Source organism: Dipodomys merriami, unplaced genomic scaffold, assembly GCF_024711535.1.
Source record: "Dipodomys merriami isolate MVZ:Mamm:240054 unplaced genomic scaffold, mDipMer1.0.p SCAF_42, whole genome shotgun sequence".
Lineage (NCBI taxonomy): Eukaryota > Metazoa > Chordata > Mammalia > Rodentia > Heteromyidae > Dipodomys > Dipodomys merriami.
In genome coordinates this window covers 10888136-10912753 of record NW_027205826.1, presented here as the reverse complement: position 1 = coordinate 10912753, position 24618 = coordinate 10888136, and the positions used below count along the sequence as shown (strand labels likewise).

The following is a 24618-nucleotide window of genomic DNA, read 5'->3' as shown; positions in this document are numbered from 1 at the left end:
TGAAACTCCTCCTATCTCCAATGAACACCAGAAAACTGGAAGTGATGCTGTGGCTCAAGTGGTAGAGCACTAGCCTTGAGCTGAAGAGCTGAGGGACAGCACCCAGGCCCAGAGTTCAAGACCCATGACCGACAAAAAAAATAAATAAATAAAATAAAATACATTATTTCTGAAATAGTTTACTACTAGGCGATAAAAATTACTGGTTTAATTACAAATGTTACAAACATGGGGCACTGGTGGCTCATGCCTGTAATCCTAGCTACTCAGGTGGCTGAGATCTGAGGATCCAGTTTGAAGCTAGCCCAGGCAGGAAATCTCTTATCTCTAATTAACCACCAGAAAGCTGGAAGTGGAACTGTGGCTCAAAGTGGTAGAGTACTAGTCTTGAGCAAAAAGAGCTCAAAGGACAGCACCCAGGCCCTGAGTTCAAGCCCCACAACCAAAAACAACAACAAAAAGTTACAATCATAAAATATTTCACTTCCTTAGTAAAACAGGTAAAAGAGGGTGAAACAGTTGGTAAGAACTGTTAGCACAACTCAATCCCAGGGGTAGTGGAGAACACCATCTGAATCAGCTGACCTCATCCTACCACCAAGCAGGTCCAGTGACCAACAGAGACCATTCAGTCTTTAGCTGGGTATAATCATTCATCCATTTATTCTTTCAGCAAGTATTTACTGAGCATCCTACCTGCTGCAGGTCTATGCCAATTATCACCAACACACTCCATTTGGGAGGTAAAAGTTACTTTTGGTCTTTGCCCCTCACCACTGACGGGTCCTGGCTCTGAATGCAAAACAAAAGTCAAACTCAGCCTCTCACACACCATGTGTGCAGGCAAAAGTCAGAAGGACCCAGTAAGATTCATACCAGCCCAGATGTAGCCAGCCTACAGGCTGACAGACACATCTGAACACACCACATCAGTAAGAGGCTCATCAAATAATCTTTATAAAGGCTTCCTCGTGTTATTTACAATTTCAAATTTACAATTTACTTTATAAGCAGCTAGGGAATCTTTTATTTAGTAATGTCCTAAAGTAGAAGTTCACAAAACTGCTTCTTTCCAACCATGATATGGAATTTTCTGCCAAACCAGAAATGGGAAGAGAAGGCAAACATATGCCTTAGAGATCAAGAAGTATTTACACAGTTCCACTATTAAAAATAGCTCAGCATTCATCCAGCGGGCACTGTGTGGCTGTCAATATGCATGGTACGCACACCCTTCAAGAAGGAGAGAGACCTTTCAGCTGCTCTTCGGGGGTCTCCAAATGCTGGTCCGGAACTTCTTTCTGAGGCTGGTTCCCTTCCAACCCAGTCTGGGGTCTGACATTTACCTGTTGAGATTTCCAGAAAAAAAGTGACTACCTTCTGCTGCTTAAAACATCATATAGTTTATACAGTTACTACCATTTTCATTCAACTGACTGGAGCTATAGCAGTCAGCACATTTCGTCACTGAGTGAGAAATTTAGCACTAATACTTCAAGTCAAATTCTATGAGCCAGACAACAGTAGCTCATACCTGTAATCCTAGCTACTCTGGAGAGGCTAACATCTGAGGAGTGTGCTTCAAAGCCAGACCAGGCAGAGAAGTCCTCAAGACTCCCTCTCTGCATATACACACAAAAATTCTATTAAAAACAAATTTCAGGAGCACCAATGATAACTCACTTCATTCTAAATAGCAATCATGGGGCTGGGAAGGTGGCTCAGTGGTAGAGTGCTTGCCTTGCATGCATGAGACTCTGGGTTCGATTCCTCAGCATTACATAAGCAGAAAAAGCCGGAAGTGGCGCTATGGCTCAAGTTGTACAGTGCTAGCCTTGAGCTGAAGAGCTCAGGGACAGTGCCCCGGCCCAGAATTAAGGCCCCACAACCAACAAAATAAATAAATAAATAGCAATCATTACCAGAAAATTCCAGTATATTCAATCTAACATATATGAACCAATGTCCTGATTTTTTAAAAAAGCAACAATACTAGCTGGGTACCAGTGACTCATGCTTGTAATCCTAGCTACTCAGGAGCCGAGATCTGAGGACTGCAGTTTAAAGCAGCTTGGGCAAGAAAATCTGTGAGACTCTTATCTCCACTAAATTTCCAAAACAGCTAGAAGTGGAGCTATGCTCAAGTGGGAGAGTGCTGGCCTTGAGCAAAAGAAGCTCAGGACCAGTATCTAGGCCCTAAGTTCAAGCCCTAGGAATAGCACATTAAAAAAGGTTTATTTTTTGGGAGGTGGGAGAAGGTTGTAATTCTAAGGATCAAATCCAGGGCCTCTTTGGCAAGGTGAGGAGGAAAGATGAATGAGAGTGATAGAAGGGGTAAGTTGAACAAGGTACAGTCTGAACAAGGTACACTGTGCATGTGTCCACATGTGTGTGTGTCTACCTGTGTATGTGTCTGTATGTGTATATAGTATGCCAAAATTAAAGACCCTTGTACAACTGATACTAATAAAAACATAACCTAGCCGGGCGCCAGTGGCTCACACCTATAATCCTACCTTCTCAAGAGGCTGAGGTCTGAGGATTGTAGTTCAAAGCCAGCCTGGGCAGGAAAGTCTTTCAGACTCTTATCTCTAATTAACCAGCAGAAAACCGAAAGTGGTGCTGTGGCTCAAGTGGTAGAGTGCTCATCTTGAGTTGAAGAGCTGAGGGACAGCGCCTAGGCCCAGAGTTCAAGCACCATGATCAACAACAACAACAAAGTGTGTGTGTGTGTGTGTGTGTGTGTGTGTGTGTGTGTGTGTGTGTGTGTGTGTGTGTGTGTGTGTGTGTGTGTGTGTGTGTGTGTGTGTGTGTGTGTGTGTGTGTGTGTGTGTGTGTGTGTGTGTGTGTGTGTGTGTGTGTGTACAAGAGGCTGAGAAGGTGGCTCAGTGTTACAGTGCTTGCCTTGCACGCATGAGGCCCTGGGTTTGATTCCTCAGCACCACATAAGCAGAAAAAGCCAGAAGTGGCACTGTGGCTCAAGTGGTAGAGCACTAGCCTTGAGCTGGAGAGCTCAGGGACAGCGCCCAGGCCCAGAGTTCAGGCCCCAAAACCGACAAAAAATATATTTTTTTTTCACGCACACACACACACATACATATTTTAAAAAATTTTAGTGTAATAATAAGGAAAAAAATCATGTTACATGCCAGGCAAGTGCTCTTCCACTAATCTATATCCCTAGCCAGGCAATGACAATTTTAACAATAAAGTACTCACAGTCCTTGCTTCTCCTATTCGTCTTAAAATGATACCTTCTGCCAATAAAGCCTTCCCTGCTTCCACAAATAACTTCTCTTCATCTGTTTCTCCAAGATTCTGCAATTCAAAATACTTCTCCACAAATCTGGAAATCCAAGCAGACTCATCTTAGACCTGTATGTTAGCGCTGTCAAGACACGGTGATGTAAGTTGGGGACTAGCTCAAGTGGTAGAGTGCCTGTGTGGATACAATGCCCCAGAATCAAACTCCAGTACAACAAAACTGACATGTTACTGTTACATAGTATCAAGCGTTCCCTCAATATTATCTTCCTACAGGAACATCTTTTTCTAAAGTGTACTCGAAAACTTCTCAAACTGGTAATTAATCCTTGAAGATAGGGGAAATAACTCAGGACTTCATGACTTACCGTTGACAGGTAGACTTGAAGTTAGGATTGAACAGATCAAAAGCTTTTGGACCAGATCCATAGGTAGAATAAAATTTCCTAGAAAATGTAAAAAGTAAAATATCAATCTCCAATAATAGTAAATATGTAGAAATGCCTCTGGGATTTGCCTGGGTTAGCTTCAAAAGCCTCAGATCTCAACCTCCTGAGTTGCAAGGATATAATGGCATTAGCCACCAATGCGTATGTAGCATAATCACACTGTGCATCACCTCTATCTAGTTCCAAAAGAACTCCATTAAGTAGTCAGTTCTCACCTTCCATCTTCCCTTTTGAACTTAAGAGACTAAGAGACCATATCAAATCAATGCATGTACACTGTTTCCAGTTGTTTGCTACCCTAGGCAATGCTGCAAGGATTACCTGCACCCAGATGTCCCAGTATACTCTGCAAGTACCTCAGGCAAAAGCTCAAATGATTATGGGATCAAGACATGCACTTATTTATTTGGAAAGAAGCCTTCTAAATTACTAAAACAGTGGTATCAATTTATACTCACATTAGTAATGTGTGAGTACCGAGTTTACTATATCCTGACCAAACTGTATATTCCAACTCTTTTATCATTGCCAATTTGATAAGTGAAATATTATAATTAATTGTACTTTCAAATTGCTTTTTCTTTAATGAAAGAGACTGGCCATCTTTACACATTGCAAAGAAAACTGAATTTCCTTACTGCATGTCCTTTCTACATTCTTTGCCCATTTTTCTATTTGGCAGTTGCTATGGACTGAATGTTTGTGTCCCCTGAAATTCTTACAATGAAATTCTAATCCCCAAGGGAATAGAATTCAGGGACGAAACCCTTGGGAAATTATTAGGCCATAAAATAGTGCACTGAGAAATGAGACAGAGGCTTGCTTTCTCTCTTTGCTCTTCTCCATGTGAGAACATAGCAAAACAGCCCTCTTCCAAATCAGGAAGAAAGCTCTCTCCAGAACTTACCTTGCTCATACCCTGACCTCATATTTTCCAGCCTCCAAAGTTATGACAAGTAAATTTTTGTTTATAAACCATCCAGTCTGTTGAATTACAGAAACCCAAACTAAGTGATTAGCTGCTTATCAACTTATAAGCAAATATTGTAGTTATGTAAATAGGAAATCAGTTGTTTGTCAAATATGCTACAAACCTTTTTTTTAAAAAAATTTGGGGGGCTGGGAAGGTGGCTCAGTGGTAGACACTTGCCTTGCATGCATGAGGCCCTGGGTTTGATTCCTCAGCACCACATAACCAGAAAAAAAATTTTTTTTGGTTGCCTTTATTAACATTTTCTTTTATGGCTTCTGGGGTTTATAAAGACCTTTAACACATTACTTTTTTTCTTTTTTTGTCAGTTGTGGGGCCTGAACTCTGGGCCTGGATGCTATCCCTCAGCTCTTCAGCTCAAGGCTAGTGCTCTACCACTTGAACCATAGCACCACTTCTGGCTTTTTTTGTTTATGTGGTGCTGAGGAATAGAACCCAGGGTCTCATGCATGCAAGGCAAGCACTAAACCACTGAGCCACCTTCCCCTCTCTTTTTTTTGTCTTCCAATATTGCTGTTTCACTTTTTACATTTAGTTCTTGACTCCGCTGGAATTTATTTTGCTATTAAATTCTTGAAACTATGAAAACCACCATGTTAGATAAGGGGGGGGGGGAGTGGGGGAAGGTACAAAGATAAAAGTAAAGGTTTAACTAATTATGTACTGACATTAAGAGAGAGAGAGAATGCGCAGTAGCAAAACACTTGACCTTCTCCAGAGACCACTTCCAGTGCTATCCATTGAAGGATGCATGAGGATAATGTAAATAAAGAACAAAAGCATCCTAATCAAGTTCATGCAATGGATCTGAGCAAAAAAAGGTACTTAAAAATCTCTACTGGGCCAGGTGCTGGTGGCTCACGCCTATAATCCTAGCTACTCAGGAGGCTGAGATCTGAGGATCACTGTTCAAAACCAGCCTGAGCAGGGAAAGTCCATGAGACTCTTATCTCCAATAAACCACCAGTAAACTAGAAGTGGTGCTGTGGCTCAAGTGGTAGAGTACTAGCCTTGAGCTGAAGAGTTGAGCTGAGGGACAGCGTCCAGGCCCAGAGTTCAAGACCGACGACCTACAAAAAAAACTCTACTGGGGAAAAACAAAGGAGGGGTAATAATGCTCAAGAGGAAATGTACTCATTACCTTACTCATATAACTGTAACCCCTTTGTACAATATCTTTATAATAAAATATATATGTATATGTGTGTGTGTGTGTATATATATATATATATATATATATATATATATATATATATATAAAATCTTGAATTCCCCCAAAGATCCCATATTCATCTCTAAAAGATCCACACAGAGCAAGAACATACTTGTTCGTCTACCTTGAGAAAGTACTATGGAGAAAAAGGGGGGAGAGAAGAGTTGGGCACCACTGGTCCATGCCCATAATCCTAGCTAATCAAGAGGCTGAAATCTGAAATCTGAAGACCAAAATTTGAAGCCAGCCCAAGCAGGAAAATCTGTGAAAAAAAAATTTTTTGGGGGTCCGGTCATGTGGCCTGAACTCTGGGCCTGGGCGCTGTCCCTCAGTTCTTCAGCTCAAGGCTAGCGCTCTACCACTTGAGCCACAGTGCCACTTCCAGCTTTTTTCTTTTTGCTTATGTGGTGCTGAGGAATTGAACCCAGGGCCTCATGCATGCAAGGCAAGTGCTCTACCACTGAGCCACCTTTCCAGCCCCAAATCTGTGAAATTTTTATCTCCAATTACACACACACACACACACACACACACACACACACACACACACACACACACACACACACACACACACACACACACACACACACACACACACACAGAGAGAGTCAGAAGTGGAGCTCTGATTCAAGTGGTAGACTGCCAGCCTTGAGCCAAAAATCTCAGGAACAGCACCCAGGTCCTGAATTCAAGCCCCTGGACCAGCACCAAAAAAAAAAAAAAAAAGGCGGAAGAGACGACCTTACTCTTACTGTTCGAGTAAAGCCATGAGATATTGTTAGCCAACGGTTAGCACAGTGCCTAGTGCTCAGGAAACAGATGTCTATAACTTCAATGATGGATCAGCTACTGGACACCAAAGTCCACTTCGAGAACTTTTTTCCTCCCAGGGTAAAGGGGGCTGAGATGCTTGCTACGTTCTGACTTGACATACAAGACCGGCTCCGTGCCCCTGGCTCGACTGGTTATTTGTTACCAACTGGCTACAAGAGCCCTTCCTTTCTGGCGTTCTGTTGCGTCCCGATCGCTACAGGGACTGCGCACTCACGCTCTGATCCGATCCTCGTGGTAAAAGATGTCCTGAATGGAAGCTTTGGCTTTGCCGTATCGCAAGCGAGGCCTTTGGAACACCGGCTCCTTCAGCGGCGGAAAGGCCTTGTAGACGTCATACCACAGGGGTTTCTCCTTCAACACCGACGCCCGGAGCAGGTCCCGGGTCCTAAGACAGAATCAAGGTCAGTCGGTGCCAAGCCCCTGGATCAGCCTGGCAGAGCCTGGAACAGCCAAGTCACTACGTAGCATGGACCCGAGGAGGAGGAGGAGGAAGCAGGGCCGTTCCCCCCTCCACGGAAGACATGGCCGCCCCCCGGCGCCCCGCTCCCCTCCACCCCATCCCCACCGGGCCACACCCCACACGCGTCCCAACCCCGTCCACCCCGTCCCGTCACCGAAAGCGCAAAGGACGGCCCTTCCCTAGAGAGGAGGCCGGTCAGCCTCGCCCGCCCTTCCTCCTCCGTGGACCTCCACGGTGGCTGAGCTCGGGAGGCGCCGGCCTGGACGCAGCGCCAGGGCCTCGCCCGCCCCGGCGCACCCGGCGAGGCCGAGGCCCGCTGGGAGCCGCCGCCCGGGGGAGCCGCCGCCCGGGGGAGCGCCCACCCCCAGCCCGGAGCACGCACCTCGTGAAAACACTGCCCACAGTTTCCAGGCGGCTCCCCGCCATGGTGCCACTTCCAGGGACACAAGTGCGACCGCAACCGGAAGCGGAAGCGCTCATAAGGCCAGGGGATCTAAGTTGCTGGCCGAGCCCAGGATCGCATGTGACGTCTCAGCCTCAGCCAGAGAGCGGAGCCAGACAGAAGCAAACGATGGGCGAACCTGGCGCTCCCGGGGCTGTTTGCCAGCTTCAGACAGGAGCACTCGATTGCAGAGCTGAAAGGAAAGGCGCCAAAGTCAAGCAAGAAGTAATAAATGATGGACCTGGGGAGGAGCACGTATGTTTTTTTTTTTTTTGGCTTTACCCTTTCTGGCATTGTGAAGACAGGTCCTCTCCAGCAGGTCAGGCCGTACAGAGGAAAAATGATGGGAGAGTGAATGGAAAACCAGGGAATAATAAAGGCAGAGATCTGAGCCCTAGGGCTTTTTATGCTCAAGGCTAGCACTTTACCGCTTGTGTCCCAGCTCCACCTCCGGCTTATTGCTGGTCAATTGGAGATAAGAGCCTCGTGGGCTTTCCTGCCCAGGCTGGCTTTGAACCATGATCCTTAGATCTCAGCCTCCTGAGTAGCAACAGTTAACATTGTGAGCCACCAGTATCCAGTTCCAAACCTAAATCGTGACCAGTGGGAGATTATGCAGAAGGAAACTGAGGTCCAGGAAGGGACATCACTTAACCAGGTCTTGCTCATCCCCAGGCCTGATTCCTCCACCTGTCTTTGTAGCACTCACCACCTAAGTCCCTTGTCCCCAGAGAGCCATCTGCATCCACACTCATAAAGATGTTGTTTGCAACTGGTGTTCCCGCCCCTGGAAGCAAGCAGAACCAACCTGCCGCAGCTAAGCTTGAAAACGAGTGTCTTGAGCAAGCAGATTAGATAAGGAAACTTGGTCTGGGGGAATTAAGCTCTTAGTGATAAACTGTAAAAAAATAAATAAATAAAGGGCCAGGGTTGAACATGAATGACCACACTCCAGGGGAAGCAACCCATAAAAATCAAAACAGCTAGGTTCCTGTGTCTCATGCCTGTAATCCTAGCTAATCAGGACGCTGAGATCTGAGGGTCACAGTTTGAAGCCAGCCTGGGCAGGAAAGTCCATGAGTCCCTTTATCTCCAATAAACTAGTAAAAACAAGAAGTGGAGCTGTGGCTCAAGTGGTAGCATGCTATTCTGGAGCAAAAAAAGTTCAGGAACAGCACCCAGGCCTTGCATTCAAGCCCCAGGACAGGGACACACACAGACACATAAAGAATAATTTCATCATGGTATTTGTTCATGAATCATCATCCTGCCACTGTTGTGTTGTACGAGGGAGAGAAAATTATCAAATGGAAAGTGGCTGGAAATGTGGCTCATGCCTTCTATGGAATTCTGTGTAGCTATTAAAATAAACTAGGAAGCCGGGCGCTGGTGGCTCACGCCTGTAATCCTAGCTACTCAGGAGGCTGAGATCTGAGGATTGCGGTTCAAAGCCAGCCCGGGCAGGAGAGACCGTGAGACTCCTATCTCCAATAAACCACCAGAAAACCGGAAGTGGCGCTGTAGCTCAAGTGGTAGAGTGCTCGCCTTGAGCTGAAGAGCTGAGGGACAACGCCCAGGCCCAGAGTTCAAGCCCCACGACCGACAAAAAAAAAAAAAATAAATAAAATAAAATAAAATAAACTAGGACTAGGCCTGGCTCAAGGGGTAGAGCACCTGCCTATCAAACCCTAGGTCCTGGGTTCCTGGTAGAGAGAACGGAGAGTATCTTTCTTCCGTTCTTTATATCTCAGTCATTTGCCAGGTAAAGAGTTCATATTCAGGGCTGGGAAGGTGGCTCAGTGGTAGAGCGCTTGCCTTGCATGCATGAGGCCTTGGGTTCAATTCCTCAGCACCACATAAGCAGAAAAAATAAAAAAGCTGGAAGTGGCGCTGTGGCTCAAGTGATAGAGCATTAGCCTTGAGCTGAAGAGCTGAGGGACAGCGCCCAGGCCCAGAGTTCAGGCCCCACGACCGGACCCAAAAAAATAAAAAATAAAAGAGTTCACATTCAGGGGCTGGAAAGGTGGCTCAGTGGTAGAGTGCTTGCCTTGAATGCATAAGGCCCTGGGTTCGATTCCTGAGCACCACAAAAGCCGGAAAAAGCTCTGTGACTCAAGTAGAAGAGTGCTAGCCTTGAGCTGAAGAGCTCAGGGATAGCACCCAGGCCCAGAGTTCAAGATCCACAACTGACAAAAAAATAAAAAATAAAAGAGTTCGTACTCATAAGTGAACTTCATAATACAATGAATGTTTTGAATCACATACAGGTCTCTACGGATTCTGTTGTCTTTGTCAACAGAGCAGAAAAGAGCCTGCAGTCATCCCCAAGTCCTCCCACTCTAAAGGGAGTGTCAAGCACCATTGTGTTAACTTTCTGAAGCCACAGCCTCCTGGGTAGCAGCTATCCTCATTACACAAAAGAAGGTAAAGCCTCAGGAGGTTAAGTATCTCCTCTGACAGGCAACTAATAGAGCCAGGATCCAGCCCAACCTGGGCTGCTGCCAGAACCCCATAGGACTACCTAACCTACCTAGTGCTAGGGACTGGAGGGCTCAGGGAGAAAAGTGTTCCCAGAGGCAGGGAGTATGGTGACGTTTGAGCCAAGGCAGAAGTGAAAGCTGGACTTCACTGCTGCCTCAGGGCCCTCTGGAATGAGACGGGAGAGTGCACACAGCACAGGCCCCTGGGCCAGCTGTTGGAGACTCTCGGCTTCTAGTCCCAGGGAGGTCTACAAGACTTCTCTGGGGAGAGCAAACACATTCCTAGCTAAATATAGCCTAACCACACCTCAATAACTTTCTAATTCTGTCTAAGCCAGAGCTATCTGCCATCTTATACACACATACCCTCTTCTCTCCCACCAGGGCCTGCTTCCTGAACCAGCCAAGTGCTGATGACTCACACCTGTAATCCTAGCTACTCAGAAGGCTAAGATCTGAGGACCCAAGTTCAAAGCCAGCTCAGGCAAGAAAAGTCTATGAGACTCTTATAACCAACAAACCACAAAATGCCAGAAGTGGAGCTGTGGCTCAACTGGTAGAGAGCTAGCTTTGAGCAAACAAAGGCCCAGGCCCTGAGTTCAAGCCCCAAGATTTCCCTACCTCCCCCCCCCCCAAAAAAAAGAAAGCTCAGGGAGGAAAGCCAGAGACCTAATACCTCCATGGGGGAGACATTTCAAGACAAGACTTTTTTCCATATCACCTTGAAGTGGTCCCTTTCTCTTTCTGAGCCTTTGAAATTTCCCTGTCCAGAATCACAGTAATGCCATTGCTGTTGACAGCCAGAATGCTGGTAGATAATGTGAAGAGACTTTAGGACCGTGGGAGTATGATTGATCAGAAACATTGTGAACCTACAACAGAAGTTCACACACCGTAATCATGAAAAAGGGGAAGGTTGTGGTGCTACTGGGAACAGAAAGAAGGGACATTTGAGGCATCCTGGGGTGGGACTTCAGCCTCTCAAAGCTGAAGGGGGCGGGCACCTAGTGAGTGCTGGCAGATGCCAGTGATAACTGTGCCAGCATCACTGTTGCCATCCTGAGCCATGGATGGCCACCTGCGAGTATGGCCCTTTGATGATAGTTCATCGGTTGCTTTATTGTTTTATTTTCTTCAGAACAGATCTGCTCTTTCCAGAAGCACTGGAGCACTTAACCTGACTCAATGCTGAGTCCTATAGACAGCAACCATTCAGTCAGGGAGATGGAGAGGCAAAAGTAATGCACTGCATAGCTTGTTGGAATCCTTGCATTTGTTGGGGGCTGTGTAATACAGTATCACACAGTAGGTGGTAAAAAAAAAACAACAACAACAACAGAACTTTATTTTCCCACAATTCTGGAGGTTGATGTCCACTGTTGTAAGGCTGGTGGCTTCTGAGATAGATAACTCCCCTCCCCGTGTCTTCATAGGGTCTTGTCTTTATGAGTAAAGATTTGTGACCTAATCCTTTGAGAAAACAACAATCTTATTAGGCTAGCTAGGCTCCACCCTTCTGAGCTCATTTCAACTCAATTTTGAGGCACTGAGGGTCAGGACTTTAAGATACAGAAGTTGAAGAGGCATAGTTGAGACTATAACATTGGTTTGTAAGTGCGCATGCTGAGTAGCTCTTATTGGTCCTCTGCCGTTCTCCACCGTGATGTGTACCACAGGACCCTGACTTCTGCAGACTGTGTCCTCAGCCCCTGGCTCTCTACTTCCAGCTGGAATCCAGTTAGTACTCAGTGGCAGGCCTTGGGGGGGGGGGGGGGGAGGAGCACGGTGTCTTTATCCTGACTCCCTTCCTGCACAAGCCAGGAATATAAAGTCACAGTCCTGAGGCCAGCTGGCCAGCTCTTTACACAGCTCTGTCTCTCTGTCTCTTTCTCTCTCACTAGGTTCAGCTCATGAGCTTGTGTCCCTTCTAGGGGGTGGAGGCCGCCTATTTCATGCAGCTTCCTTGTATCCTGTCCACATCTTTGTCAATAATGCTCCAATTTAAGAAGTACATAAGGTTTGTCAGACAAAACAAACAAAACAAAATAAAAGAGCATTCCCAATAGGGGAACCACGTTGGTAAGTGAAAAATGGAAGCATATTGATGAAATCGTGAATGCTGCTAATCGTGTGTGGCAAAGATTCAGGGCCAGGAACAGTTTTAGTGGTTTTAAAAGACAGAAAGCAATTGTACATAGTCAATACACAGTATAAGAACTGTCAAGGGCTGGGAAGGTGGCTTAGTGGTAAAGTGCTTGCCTAGCATGCATGAAGCCTTCAGTACCACATAAATATCAAAAGCTGGAAGTGATGCTGTGGCTCGAGTGGTAGAGAGCAAAAGAAGTTCAGGAACAGTGCCCAGGCCCTGAGTTCAAACTTCAGGACTTCCCTACCCCCCATTAAAAAAAAAAAAAAAAGGAATTATAGGCTTTCACAGGTTTGGCTACCCAGCAAGACCCAAAACAACAACAAAAATTAGAAACCCACTGACTCTTAAGATAAGGAGGATGGAAGGTAGGGAAGGAGACACTGAAGGAGGAGACAGAAGTGCCTTTTCTTTTCTCCAGGCTGTTGGGCATCACTCCCTCTTCTAGCTGAACATTGTCTTGGGACACCTACCCTTGCACCCAGCCAGGCGGGGGGAGTTCCCTGATCTCCACTCTCCCTCCTGAAGCTTCTCTTTCCCACACAGCTCCGTTCTGTTCACGTGTTGGTGTCTGTTGGGGCCTCTTTCAGGACAGGGACTGGGCCTGCCTCTCTTTTCTGCCAGCCCACACCCAGCCTGGTGCTTGGCTCACTACTGGTTCTCAGAGAGCTTTCCAGTGAATAGATAGATGGAGAGAGTCAAGTTAGGACAAATGAGGATGCAGCGATCCCCGCTCTGCTACCCACATCTGGCCCTCTCTCTGACCTAGCTTTCCTTGCAGGCCTTCCCAAAATTACTAATAGGAAAGATGCTGTGCTTGGATGGGATGGGACTATCCCCCACTGGGCAGCCTGGTTATGTCCGTTTCCGGCTGTTCTCTGTGCATCGCTGATGGATAGATTGCTTTTGTGTGTGTGTTTGTGGGTTGTGGGCCTTGAACTCAGAGCTTAGAGCCTGGGCACTGTCCCTGGGCTTTTTTTTTTTTTTTTTTTTTAACTCAAGGCTAGCTCTGTATCACTTTGAGCCACAGTTCCACTTCTGGTTTTCTAATGGCTAATTGGAGATAAGAGTCTCATAGACTTTCCTGCCTGGGCTAGCTTCGAACCACAATCCTCAGATCTCAGCCTCCTGAGTAGATGCGATTATAGGCATAAGCTACCACCAGAGCCCAGTGATAGACTGCTTTTTATAATCTTCTGGCCTCAACCTAGTTATCTGTAAAATGGGGATAAGCTCAGCATTCAGGAGGCAAAAGCAAGAGGATCTGTAGTTTAAGGGCAGACTGGGCTATACAGGGAGAACCTATCAAAGAAAACAAAGGATAAGAAGAAAGGCTTGTGATGAGAGGTCAGTGATTTGCTAACTGCAAAATACTTAAAACGAAGCCTGTTACAGTAACTGCTCAATAAATATGTGATGACAATGTCTGACTTCACACTTAGAACAGTAATGTCCTACAGCTGAACCCTATCTAAAATTGACAAGACAATTTCACATGCTGCCTGCTCTTTCCTTTTCTTCCCCTAAGGAGACCAGTTCAAGAGAGATTAGCACTTCGTGCATTGGGGCTTGAACTCAGGGCCTAGGTACTGTTCCTAACCTTCCTTTGCTTAAGGCTAGTGCTCAATCACTGGAGCCACAGTTCCACTTCAGTTTTTGTTTTTGTTTTTGTCAGTCATGAGGCTTGAACTCTGGGTCTGGGCGCTGTCTCTGAGCAATTCAGCTCAGAGCAAGCACTGTACCACTTGAGCCACAGTGCCACTTTCTGTTTTCTGGTGGTTTATTGGAGATAGGAGTCTTATGGACTTTCTTGCCCTGGCTGGCTTTGAACCATGATCCTCAAATCTCAGCCTCCTTGAGTAGCTACTATTGTGTCTCAGCCTCCTTGAGTAGCTACTATTGTGCCTATACATGGCCAGGAAAGTCTGAATCCCTTTGGATTTTTTTCCATAGCCAAGGAATGGGAGTTATTGAGCCTGGGAACAGCAGTCTGGCCTTTTGCTACTGGAACCTAAGGCCATGGAACACCACACAAGGATGAGGCCCCTCTGAGGCAGACATTTCAGGGCTAGTGTGAGACCTTCTCTTCTTCCGAGGTCCACACAACCCCACTTGTATGAACAGGACTTGCCTCCTGGAGAGCTTGAGACATACACCTTCTGACTCGATATCTGGGGTGAGGCCTAAACTCTTCATCACTAACAAGCTTCTGGTTGATGACAGCCAGTCTGCTAGTCTGTAAATGGGATAACCAAGTCACCCAAGTTTTTGTTGTTGTTGTCAGTCAAGGGGCTTGAACTCTGGGCTTGGGCACTGTCCCTGCACTCTTCAGCTCAAGGCAAGTGCTCTACTGCTTGAGCCTCAGTGCTACTTCCGGTTTTCTAGTGGTTTATTGGAGATAAGAGTCTCATGGACTTTCCTGCCCAGGCTGGCTTTGAACCATGATCCTCAGATCTCAGCCTCCTTGAGTAACTAGGATTACAGGCGTGAGCCATCAGTGCCTGGCTGCAAAAATCCTCTTGACATGAGAAAGAAGAGTGACTCTTAGGACCCGGATGTAGCTCAGTAAAGCCCTTGTCTAGGCCCTGCATTCCATCCCTACTCCTGCCTATCTACTTATTTTATTATATTTTATTATTATTAGCATATATTAGTTATACAGAAGGGGATTTCATGGTTACATTTGGACACATGTTTACAATATGTTCCAATCAGCACCCCACCCCCAGCACCCCCTCATCTAGTGTGTTATATATATACATATGGAACAAATTTCATTCTGTCTGGCTTGAGGTCAAAATAATGATCTCTCCCTGTGGTCAGTGACTGCCACTTCTGCATGATGACCACCAGGTGGCAGATTTATACAACCTCATTAATAACTTCCATCTCCAGAAATCTCCAGCAATTCTCCCAGCTGGCCCAGCCTGCAAATCCAGCAAATTAATCTATGTTGTGATAATGAGCAGAAGGAGTTCATGTTGGGATTGTTTCTAAAACCAGATGGAGAATACCAGCGGGAGACTTCCAGCACACTACTAAATCACAGGTCACTGAGATGTTTAGAGCAGGTGTACTCTTTCTGTATTCTACAAATGGCATCAATGCAGGGATCCTGGGTCTTATTAACTGTCCCCTATTGACTCCCAACAAATAATTAGCATCATCTTTGGAATTCAGATCTACGTATTTTCACTTACTGTTAAAGAGCTCAGCATCTCCAGGCCTCAGTTTTCTGGGGGTGAAATGAGAGCAATACTGATTTCATATCATTGTTGGGGGGGGGGAGGAGCTGGATTAGGTGCAATAATTCATGTAAAAAGAAATCCAAAGATAGGAGTGGCTATGATGGTCAGCATCTTGAACCTTGCCTGCCTCCTTTGGTCTTCACACCAAATTCTCCTCTTTTTCTCCAACACCTATCCTAAAATAGAAACCTCAAAAGAAAAGAGGGAGAATGGGGCTGGGAAGGTGGCTCAGTGGTAGAGTGCTTGCCTTGCATGCATGAGGCCCTGGGTTCCATTCCTCAGCGCCACATAAGCAGAAAAAGCTGGAAGTGGCACTGTGGCTCAAGTGGTAGAATGCTAGCCTTGAGCTGAAGAGCTGAAGGGTAGCGCCCAGGCCCAGAGTTCAGGCCCCACTACCGTCCAAAAAAAAAAAAAAGGGAGAGTTTAGATTTCAATATGGTAATAACCATGTCAGTTCTGGGTACAGTACTTTATAGACCCTATGATCTCTTTCGTTGCAAGGTGGGGACAAATGAGAAACACCAAAGCCTTTGAAGAGCCACGGGGCACTGGCAGGACTTAGTGTATGGAATTGTGGTTCCCAAACACACTGAAGGGCTTATTTTAATGCACCCCAGTTGCCAGTTGAGTGGATGTGGGGTGGGGCCCAATAATAAACACTGCAGACAGGCCCCTTGGTGATGCCAATGGTGTGGGTACGTAGAGCACAGTAAGGTCAGGAGGGGAATAGACGAATCAAGGGTGTGGGTTTGGGGTCAATCTGGACCTCCTTTTCTGGTTTAATGTAGTTAGTGCTAGCTCTGCAATCTTGGATAAATTACTTAAACTCTCAACTGTCATTTTATCATCCATAAAGAAGCTATTGGGCAAGGTAGATTGGGCTAATATGGTCTGGGATGCTAGATCTCAGACTTGATTTAACTGTTCAGGGCAGGAAGCATTGGGATTTTTATTATTATTATTATTTTGCCAGTCCTGGGGCTTGAACTTAGGGCCTGAGCACGGTCCCTGGGCTTTTTGTGCTCAAGGCTAGCCCTCTACCACTTGAGCCACAGCACCACTTCCGACTTTTTCTGTTTATGTGGTACTGAGGAATCAAACCCAGAGCTTCATGTGCAGCAAGCACTCTACCACTAAGCCATATCCCAGCCCAGATTGGTTTGTTTTTGTTTTTTTAATTAACTAAAAGATTTTGTGCTGGGTGGCTCATGCCTGTAATTCTAGCTACTCGGGAGGTTGAGGTCTGAGGCTTTGCGGTTTGAAGCCAGCTAGGGTGGACAAATCTGTGAGACTTTTTTTTTTTTAAATCTCCAATCAACTAGCAAAAAAACGAAGTGTCTCAGGTGGTAGAGCAGTAGCCTTGAGCAAAAAGTTCAGGACAGTGCCCAGGGCCTGAGTCCAAGCCCCAGAACTGGCTCACACACACACACACACACACACACACACACACACACACACACACACAGAACTGGCGCGCGCACACACACACACACATACACACACACACACACGGATGCAACCAGTACTAAGGATTGGTTTAGAACTATGGTTCCCAAATTTTAGTATGCATGGGAATCACAGATTGCTGGGCTGCGCCTCCCCCGCCCCCCTTTCTGACATATTAGGTCTACAGTCAAGGTAAGAATTGGCATTTCTAGCAAGTGTGCAGGTGCTGCTGGGTTGCAGACATTAGTCCATACCCATCAGTGAGGAACTTTCAGAGCCAGAGTTGTTGAAGAATCTTGGCTTGTTTAGCCCAACCCGTGCATAACAATGCCTTGTTGCTCTAGCAAACCCACCTGCTGGGAGCAAGGCTGGACCCGGAGGAACAGGCTGTTCTAGAACATAGGAACATAGCATCCAGGGGAAGAGTGGGTCCAAGGCTGGATAACTCAGAGCCCAGGAACAAGATGCATAGTTGGAAGCCAGGCCTCTGGCTCAAAACAAGGAACACGTTTTAACCTTGAGAATTGCCCTGTCTGAAGATGGCATCCGCTTCCTCTTTCAACAGCCGGTTTCCTTCACTGTGTGTGACCTGAGGCGGGTAGGGGAGAGTAGTCCAGACTGGGGAGCAGGGCAAACCAGAGATGCGTGAACTGGAAGGAAGATCGCTATGTTCCCTTTGAAATCTGAGTTTACACATGCCCGCTGCCACCCCCATGAATCCAGAAGCTTTGTTTATTTAGGGAGGTGTTGGTCTGGAGCTTTCCCAACGGGCTGGTTTCGGGTGGTGGTTGTTTTTTCCTACCAGAAAGCAGGTTACTTTTCCTGGGCATAGACAGGCAGAACACTGGATAAAGCCAGCAGGTGGGCCAGGCTTGGGGGTGGGGGTGCAGGAGTCACCAGGGGGGCAGTACCAGAGCCCCTGGACCCTGCCCCGTGTGTGAATGGGGGTGATGCTGGGTGACCCATCCCGGGAGGCCAAACCCCGTCTGTGTCCGACAGAGAGTGGGGAGAATAAGGGAAGAGTCCAGCCCACGCCGCTCTGGCCACATCAGAGCACCAAGAGAACACCACGTCTTTATTACAGGAATTCCTATGAAACCGCTCCAAGGAAAAAACCACAAACCACACACGGGACGGGGGTGGGGGGAGGATAACAAAGCACACGCACGCACACACACACACACGCACGGACTTGGAGCTGCGGCTTCTCCCGCGCGCCAGGGCGCGCGCGCTCTGACCACTGCCCGGGGCCCAGACTCCCCCGCCTGGAGCTTCGGCTAGCGGCCTGGGGGGCGGGGGAAGGCGGGTCGGGAGGGAAGAGCTCCTTGGCGAGCGATCCAGGAGGGCAGACACCTCCTCTTGGCGGGCGGCTGCGCTCCGGATCCCGCTGCACGCGCCGCCGAACTGCGCGCTTCCAAACTTGGTCACTCCGGCCGCGCCGCCCTGCCCAGCTAGGGATTGCGGGGGGAGGGGGGTTCGGAGGGGCAGCTCGGTCCCCCAACCCCACCCCCGAATCCGAGCAGGGGTGGGAGAATCGCATTCTCTCAGGCCCCTCTCCAAACTTCCGATCCCCTCCCCCAACCCCCAGTCCCACCGCAGCGGGAGCCTCGTGCTGCCCGGTCAGACGGCTGGGCGGGAACAGGCCAGCTCGTTCCCAGGTCCGGGCCCCGGGGCCATGCGCCCCGCCCCCGCCCCCTTGGCAGTGGTTGGTGCCGGTTGACTTCGTTTAAGAGTTCATGGAATCAAGTTTTCCTTTTCAGATCGCCGCCGCCTGGATTCTCCCAGCCAGGCTGGCCACTTCTTCACCTAGGTCCTGTCCCCGCCCCCCACCTTCTGTACGGAGTCACCCCTGAGTCTCCCGCTGTCACACCCCCTTAGGACACAGTCGGACTAGTCCAGCTACCCCAGCTCCTAAGAGCCCCCACTGTAGTGTGTGTGAATCCAGAGCTGGCTTTTGGACTTTGGCCAAACTAAAGACCTTACAAGAGTCCTTGGGCTCCAGGGCAGGGGAGAAGGGAGGGAGGGGGCGATCCTCCTCATCCTTGCTTGGTGAAGCGGAGGTTGCCAGGCTGTGCCAGCCCCTAACAAGTAGCTCAATGAGCCAGACAGGACAGGCAGCAGATTCTGCCTTGTGATGCTCAGGGCTGTCCCTAGCAGAGCAGGGGTTGTGGGGAGGGTCTGCTGCCAGGGGAAAGGCTGGGATGTAGGAGAGCTTGGGAAGAAAAGGAGGAGGAGTACCTCAAGGAATCTGGGAATGGGGTAGATCAGGCAGCCTGTGGCCTGCCAGGAGAGGTGAGGAAGGGGGACAGGAGCTCCTCCTTCAGGCCCAAGAGCCTCTGGTAGTGTCATCCTTTGCTTTTCCCAAACTTCAATCTTTGTCGCTTCCTGGGATTTTTGTTTTGTTTTTCCTTTAAAGCAGGGAAGGGGTGGTTCCTTTATTTCTGTTCATTGCCCACAGAAAAGCCTGGCTATAAAAGGGGGCTGGTCACTGGCTGCTGCCTTTGGGGCCCCAGGTCCCTCTTCCAATCTCAGGATGGCAACTCTGAAGTTCTGAGTCCCGCAGTAAATGGCAGTGGCTGAGCTGGACTGTGGCCGGAGAGCCCTGGGTCTTCGTATGCAAGCACCATCTGTCCGGCTGCAGCTGGGCCCTTCAGCTGGGTGCCGGTGTTGCTGTCTGGCAGCCCTCACGGGGTCAGAACATCTCTGGCGAGGCAGAGCTGCTGACACCTAGGAGGAAGAAGGGACAAGTGTTTAGAAAGGGATTCTTGGTCTTCCTTGATCACTGGTTCCTAGAGAGACAGTTCAAGGCAGAAGCTACCAAACAGTCCCCTCCTTTTCCCAGCTCTAAATCAGTGTAGGAACTCCTTGTTGCCCTAGAAACCTGCAGGAACTGACAGGAGATAGGGGGAGGGAGAGATGGGAAGGGTAGGAGGCTTCATAGAAAGGGCTCCCAAGGTGGGGCATTTTGTGATAGGCTGGTAACTCAGATGAGCCACATCAGGGACAGAAGAACAGAAGGACAGAGAAGTAAACTGGAGCCAGGATTTGGTGGGACTAGACGTCAGATTGAGGAATTCGTAGGACTTTGCTCAAAAGATGCAGTCATCTGGGAACCAAAGACTCATGCCTGCAATCCTATCTACTCAGGAAACAGAGATCTGAAAATCAAGGTGCAAAGCCAGAGTAAGTCCATGAGACTCCTGTCTCTAATTAAACTGTGCGCGCGCGCATACACACACACACACACACACACACACACACACACACACACACACACACACACACACACACACACACACACACACACACACACACACACACACACACACAGAAGCTGGAAGTAGAGTTGTAGCCCAAGTGGCAGAGCATCAGCCTTGATCAAAAAACGCTAAGGGACAGTGCCTATGCCCTGAGTTCAAGCCTGGCAAATAAAAAAAGGGCAGGGGGAGGTGAAGTAAGACCAAAGTAGTGTTTGGGCAATGGGATAAACAGAGATAGGGAAGGGACCCCGCTGCCAAGTGATGATGAATCTGTTGGGGTAATGGTGAAGGAATAGGGAAGAGGAACAGAAAGAGGAATTGGGGAGGAGAGACTGGCTTCACTGAGCTGACATTCAGGACTGAAAAGACAATCATGAAGGCAGGTGGGGATACAGAGCCCATCTGGAGGAGTAACTGCACTGGGGTCCTGGAGTTTGGAGCCAACTGCTCAGAAGAATTGTGATGCTATGACAGAGGGTAGTAGTGTTACCAGAGAGTGGGCAGGAAGAAGCTAGAAGAGGGCCAAGGACTAAGGGTGGAAGGACCAACAGAAGCCAGGGAAGAAGGAAGGAAAGAAGGAAGGAAAGGGCTCCTGAGGTCATAGGAATCAGGGGAAGGCTTTCAGGAAAGAACCAGGGACACTGAATGTGGAAGAGAGTTCCAGAAAACAGGACAGGATGCAGTCCTGGAGCTGGCAGATGACCTCCTTGGGTCAGTCCCCTCCTAGATGCTGCCAGCTTGCTGAGAATGGACGAGGATGCCACTCTCTTAGTGGGTGCGAAAGGCAACAATAAAGAATCCTGGTTTTTACAGTGGAGGAGAGGAGGAAGTAAACTTGAAGAGCTGTGAAGGATAGAGCTGGAAGACCCTGGAAAGAAAGGAATGATGGACAAGGTTCTGAGATGGGGTGGCTTGGGGAGAACATTTTTCCCAGGGTACCAGTGGGAAGGAAGAGGGGAAGGAAATAGTAGCAGCATCACATGGGAGTGAGGCTTTCTCTGGGCATCCCAGAGAAGAAAGAAGCAGGGGTACAGTTCTGTGGGTGAGAAATCTAGGAAGAATGGGAGAGTGCTAGAAGTGCCTGGGGAGGGATGGAGTAATGAGCTAGAAGGGAAGCTAGATGCTCATGTGAAGAGTATATTTACTGCTAGGCCCTCTGTGCCCTGATATATCTTGTCTGCACCATGACTGTTCTGATGAGACCAAGGATTTCCACAAAGTCTGAAACAGAAGCTGGAGTAGCTCACACCTGTAATCCTAGCTATTCACAAAGCTGAGCTCTGAGGATTGTGGTTCAAAGCCAGCATGGGAAGGGAAGTCCCTGAGACTCTTATCTCCAAATTAACTACCATGCCAGAAGTGGTGCTGTGGCTCAACTGGTAGAGCACTAGCCTTGAGCAAAAGCAAAGAAAGAAAGAAAGAGAGAGAGGGAGGGAGGGAGGAAGGAAGGAAGGAAGGAAGGAAGGAAGGAAGGAAAGGAAAGGAAGGAAGAAAGAAAGAAAGAAAGAAAGAAAGAAAGAAAGAAAGAAAGAAAGAAAGAAAGAAAGAAAGGAAGGAAGGAAGGAAGGAAGAAAGGAAGAAAGGAAGAAAGGCAAGCATGCAAGCTCAGGGACAGTACCCAGGCCCTGAAAGCCCCAGGACCAGGAAAGAAAAAAAAAATCAAAAAAGTCTGAAACAAGAACACACTTGCCATACCACAGCTCAAGAAAGCCTGGTAGATGCTGACTACTGGGACCAGGAGAATAGCTGCAGGTAGGGCAGGGTATCTGGATTCTGGATGAGAAAAAAGGGGCTGGAAGAGGGATAGGGGTGCCTGGGTCCTGGAGGAAGTGTCAATTCTCCCTATTCCCCCACCAGGTCCCGTTCCTGAGAGTGCACAAGAGACAGGAGGACAGGTAAGCCAGTCTTGAAGATTCAGCCAGAAGTAGCTGCTTTGGGAGGGCCCCTTTCCAAGTCTGCTGTGGACGATGCCAGATGACCCAATCTAAGTAGGGGACTGGACACTGTTCTATGTGTGCATGGCCACCTTAATTTTTCTTAAATTGTCCTCTCAGTATGCATTTTGTGTGCTGTGCTGTGCGTGCGTGCGTGCGTGCGTGCGTGTGTGTGTGTGTGTGTGTGTGTGTGTCCTGGACTGTTTTCTCAATGGCACTCTAAACTATTCAAGTTTGTTTTCCTCTTTCCAGTCTGTGTCACAGGCAGATGTGATTCTTTTTGTCAAATGAATAAATAACCAAATAAATAAAATAAATGCCATGCAGAAGCCTATGTTCCCTACCACAACTATAAAGAAAGAGAGTCAGGATCATCACTATCCAGAGCCAACACTACCGGACCCCTGGAAGGGCAAAGAGAGAGCCAGTCCCGTGCAGTTGTAGTGCAGGTCTTACCTCTACTGTCCTTCCCGTAGGGCCTCCTCTACCTTGGACATCTCTTGCCGCCTTCCTCGGAAGTCTTCATCTGAAAGGCAACCAGGGGTGACCTCATTCCCCATTCTGCAGTGCCTGGCTCAAACACGTCTCAACTGGAGCCAGAGAGCTGCCCCAACTTACTCTGCCCCTTTGGGGTACATGCTGGTTCCCAGGCAGTGATCATGAGTCTGGGAAGAGAAGCAACAGCACCTAATGCTGGCCTGACTCCTACCATTGATCTCTGAGGCCTTGCTCAGGTTCTTCCTTCGTGCTTGGGCCTCGTCTCTCACTTATTATATGGGATAGAGATGTTGGGCTTCCAAGACCTTGAGCCCTTGTTTCTGGACATCTCCTGGCCTTTTTTTTTTTTTCTTCTGTGGGTCGCGGGGCTTGAACTCTGGACTTGGGCTCTGTCCTTGCGCTCTTCAGCTCAAGGTAAACGCTCTACTGCTTGAGCCACAGCACCACTTCCGGTTTTCTAGTGGTTTATTGGCGATAAGAGTCTCATGGACTTTCCTGCCAGGGCTGACTTTGAACTGTGATGCTCAGATCTCAGCCTCCTGAGTAGCTAGGATTACAGGCGTGAGCTACCAGCACCCGGCTGTCCCCTGACCTTTCAAGGGAGCTTCAGCATGCAGATCAGGGTTCAGCTGTGAGTGGCATGGTCTGAAGCAGAGTCTTCTGGCCCCAATGGCCTTTGGAAGGCAGCAGGTGAAAGCTGAAATCCCCTGGATCCTCATACTGAAGCTGCCTAGCTCGTGGTTCCCTGTGGGAGACCCACTTGTCTGCCCATTGTACCCCCCAAGGAATGCTGCCCAGGAATGGTGCCTGGCACTCAGTGCTACAGGTAGAGATCTGAGTGGAAGCAGGGCTGGGCCCTCTTTTAGGAACTGCAGGAAGGCAGATGTACTATGCCCAAGCAGAGGGGAGTCTATGTTTCTTAGCCCAGCCCTTGATGTACCCCCATGGTTGTGCCTCCTCTTTTTGAGGGGAGGGGAAGGGCCACCCATCACAAGCAAGTTGGAGCTCAAAAGCCGCCCCCCCCCTCCTCACCACAAGCATGGCCCTCAACGTCATCCAAGAGGTTGGCCGTTGACGCAGCAGCCCCCAGCCTGCCAGGTCGTTCAGGAAAACTGTCCCAGAGATGAATGGACAAGCACTGTGTCCATTCTATGCCACTGCCTGCCCTACAGCTGTTCCCAACCCCCCAAGGTCACAAGGTTTCTTCCATATCTCCTATTCCCCAGCACCCCAACACTGTCCTCACCAGGCTCCTTTCTCAGAAGCAGCTGCACACCCAGGCCCTGACCTCCTCACTTTCCTCCCACAACTAGTAATAAAATCTCCCTACTCCCCTTTGCCCATTCAGCTTTTAACACTGGGCACTGCTGGACAGGCATGGGTAGTTTATACATCCATATGGAAAGGTATCATTCGCAAGGAACTGGGAGTGGAAAGGTGGGTCTCTGGAGAAGAGTTTGCAGAAGACCAACACATGGACCATTTCCAGGAAAGGAAATAGGGAAAGGTTTGCTGAGTGCAATGGAAGGACCAATTTTTCTCCCAAGATGCAGTTTATCCAAAACCCAAAGAAGAAAAAAGAAAAAAAAACCTATAGAAAGGACAATTTCATTGTCTGCTCCCCACACCTGAACCCAAGTGCTCTGGGAGGGGGCAGGCTGGAAGACTAGGCCCAGAGAACAGAGTGGAGGCATCAGTGCTGGTTTCCTCTTGCTGAAGGCATAGTCTTCATGGGTCCAGCGGGGGCAACCACCACCCCACCCGGTGCCAGGCAGAAGGAAGGATACAATGGATGCTTTGGCAAGTGTCTCCTCTTTGACTTCCTCATTTTGGTCTTCTCGGAGAAGGCCCGGGCCAATTCAAACAGCTTCCTCCGGGTGGCTGGAGCAGAGAGACCTGTGAGCCTTTCATTCTCTTGGCAGCCAGAGCACCAGATGGCCTCCCTCCAGGTCT

The 24618-nt window shown here is 48.3% G+C and overlaps 2 protein-coding genes across 2 annotated transcripts in view; both read right to left on the bottom strand.

Moving 5' to 3' along the window:
* Nucleotides 1-640: 640 nt before the first annotated feature.
* On the bottom strand, nucleotides 641-7700 carry Mrps23 (mitochondrial ribosomal protein S23). The gene is made up of 5 exons (XM_069993226.1): nucleotides 7594-7700; nucleotides 6966-7136; nucleotides 3633-3710; nucleotides 3220-3346; nucleotides 641-1346 (listed from the first exon to the last, which is right to left on the bottom strand). Exons 1-5 carry the CDS (start codon nucleotides 7689-7691, stop codon nucleotides 1236-1238), a joined length of 585 nt encoding a protein of 194 aa, XP_069849327.1. The 5' UTR covers nucleotides 7692-7700; the 3' UTR covers nucleotides 641-1235.
* A 10331-nt stretch (nucleotides 7701-18031) lies between these two features.
* The window catches only part of Cuedc1 (CUE domain containing 1), a 96461-nt gene continuing 89874 nt past the window's right edge, over nucleotides 18032-24618 (bottom strand). Inside the window, exons 8-11 of the mRNA XM_069993225.1 lie at nucleotides 24453-24546; nucleotides 23698-23756; nucleotides 22624-22693; nucleotides 18032-19700 (exon numbers count right to left, since the gene is read on the bottom strand). Coding sequence (XP_069849326.1) covers nucleotides 22626-22693; nucleotides 23698-23756; nucleotides 24453-24546 — 221 coding nt within the window. The 3' untranslated portion in view covers nucleotides 18032-19700; nucleotides 22624-22625. The remainder of the gene's footprint in view (nucleotides 19701-22623; nucleotides 22694-23697; nucleotides 23757-24452; nucleotides 24547-24618) is intronic.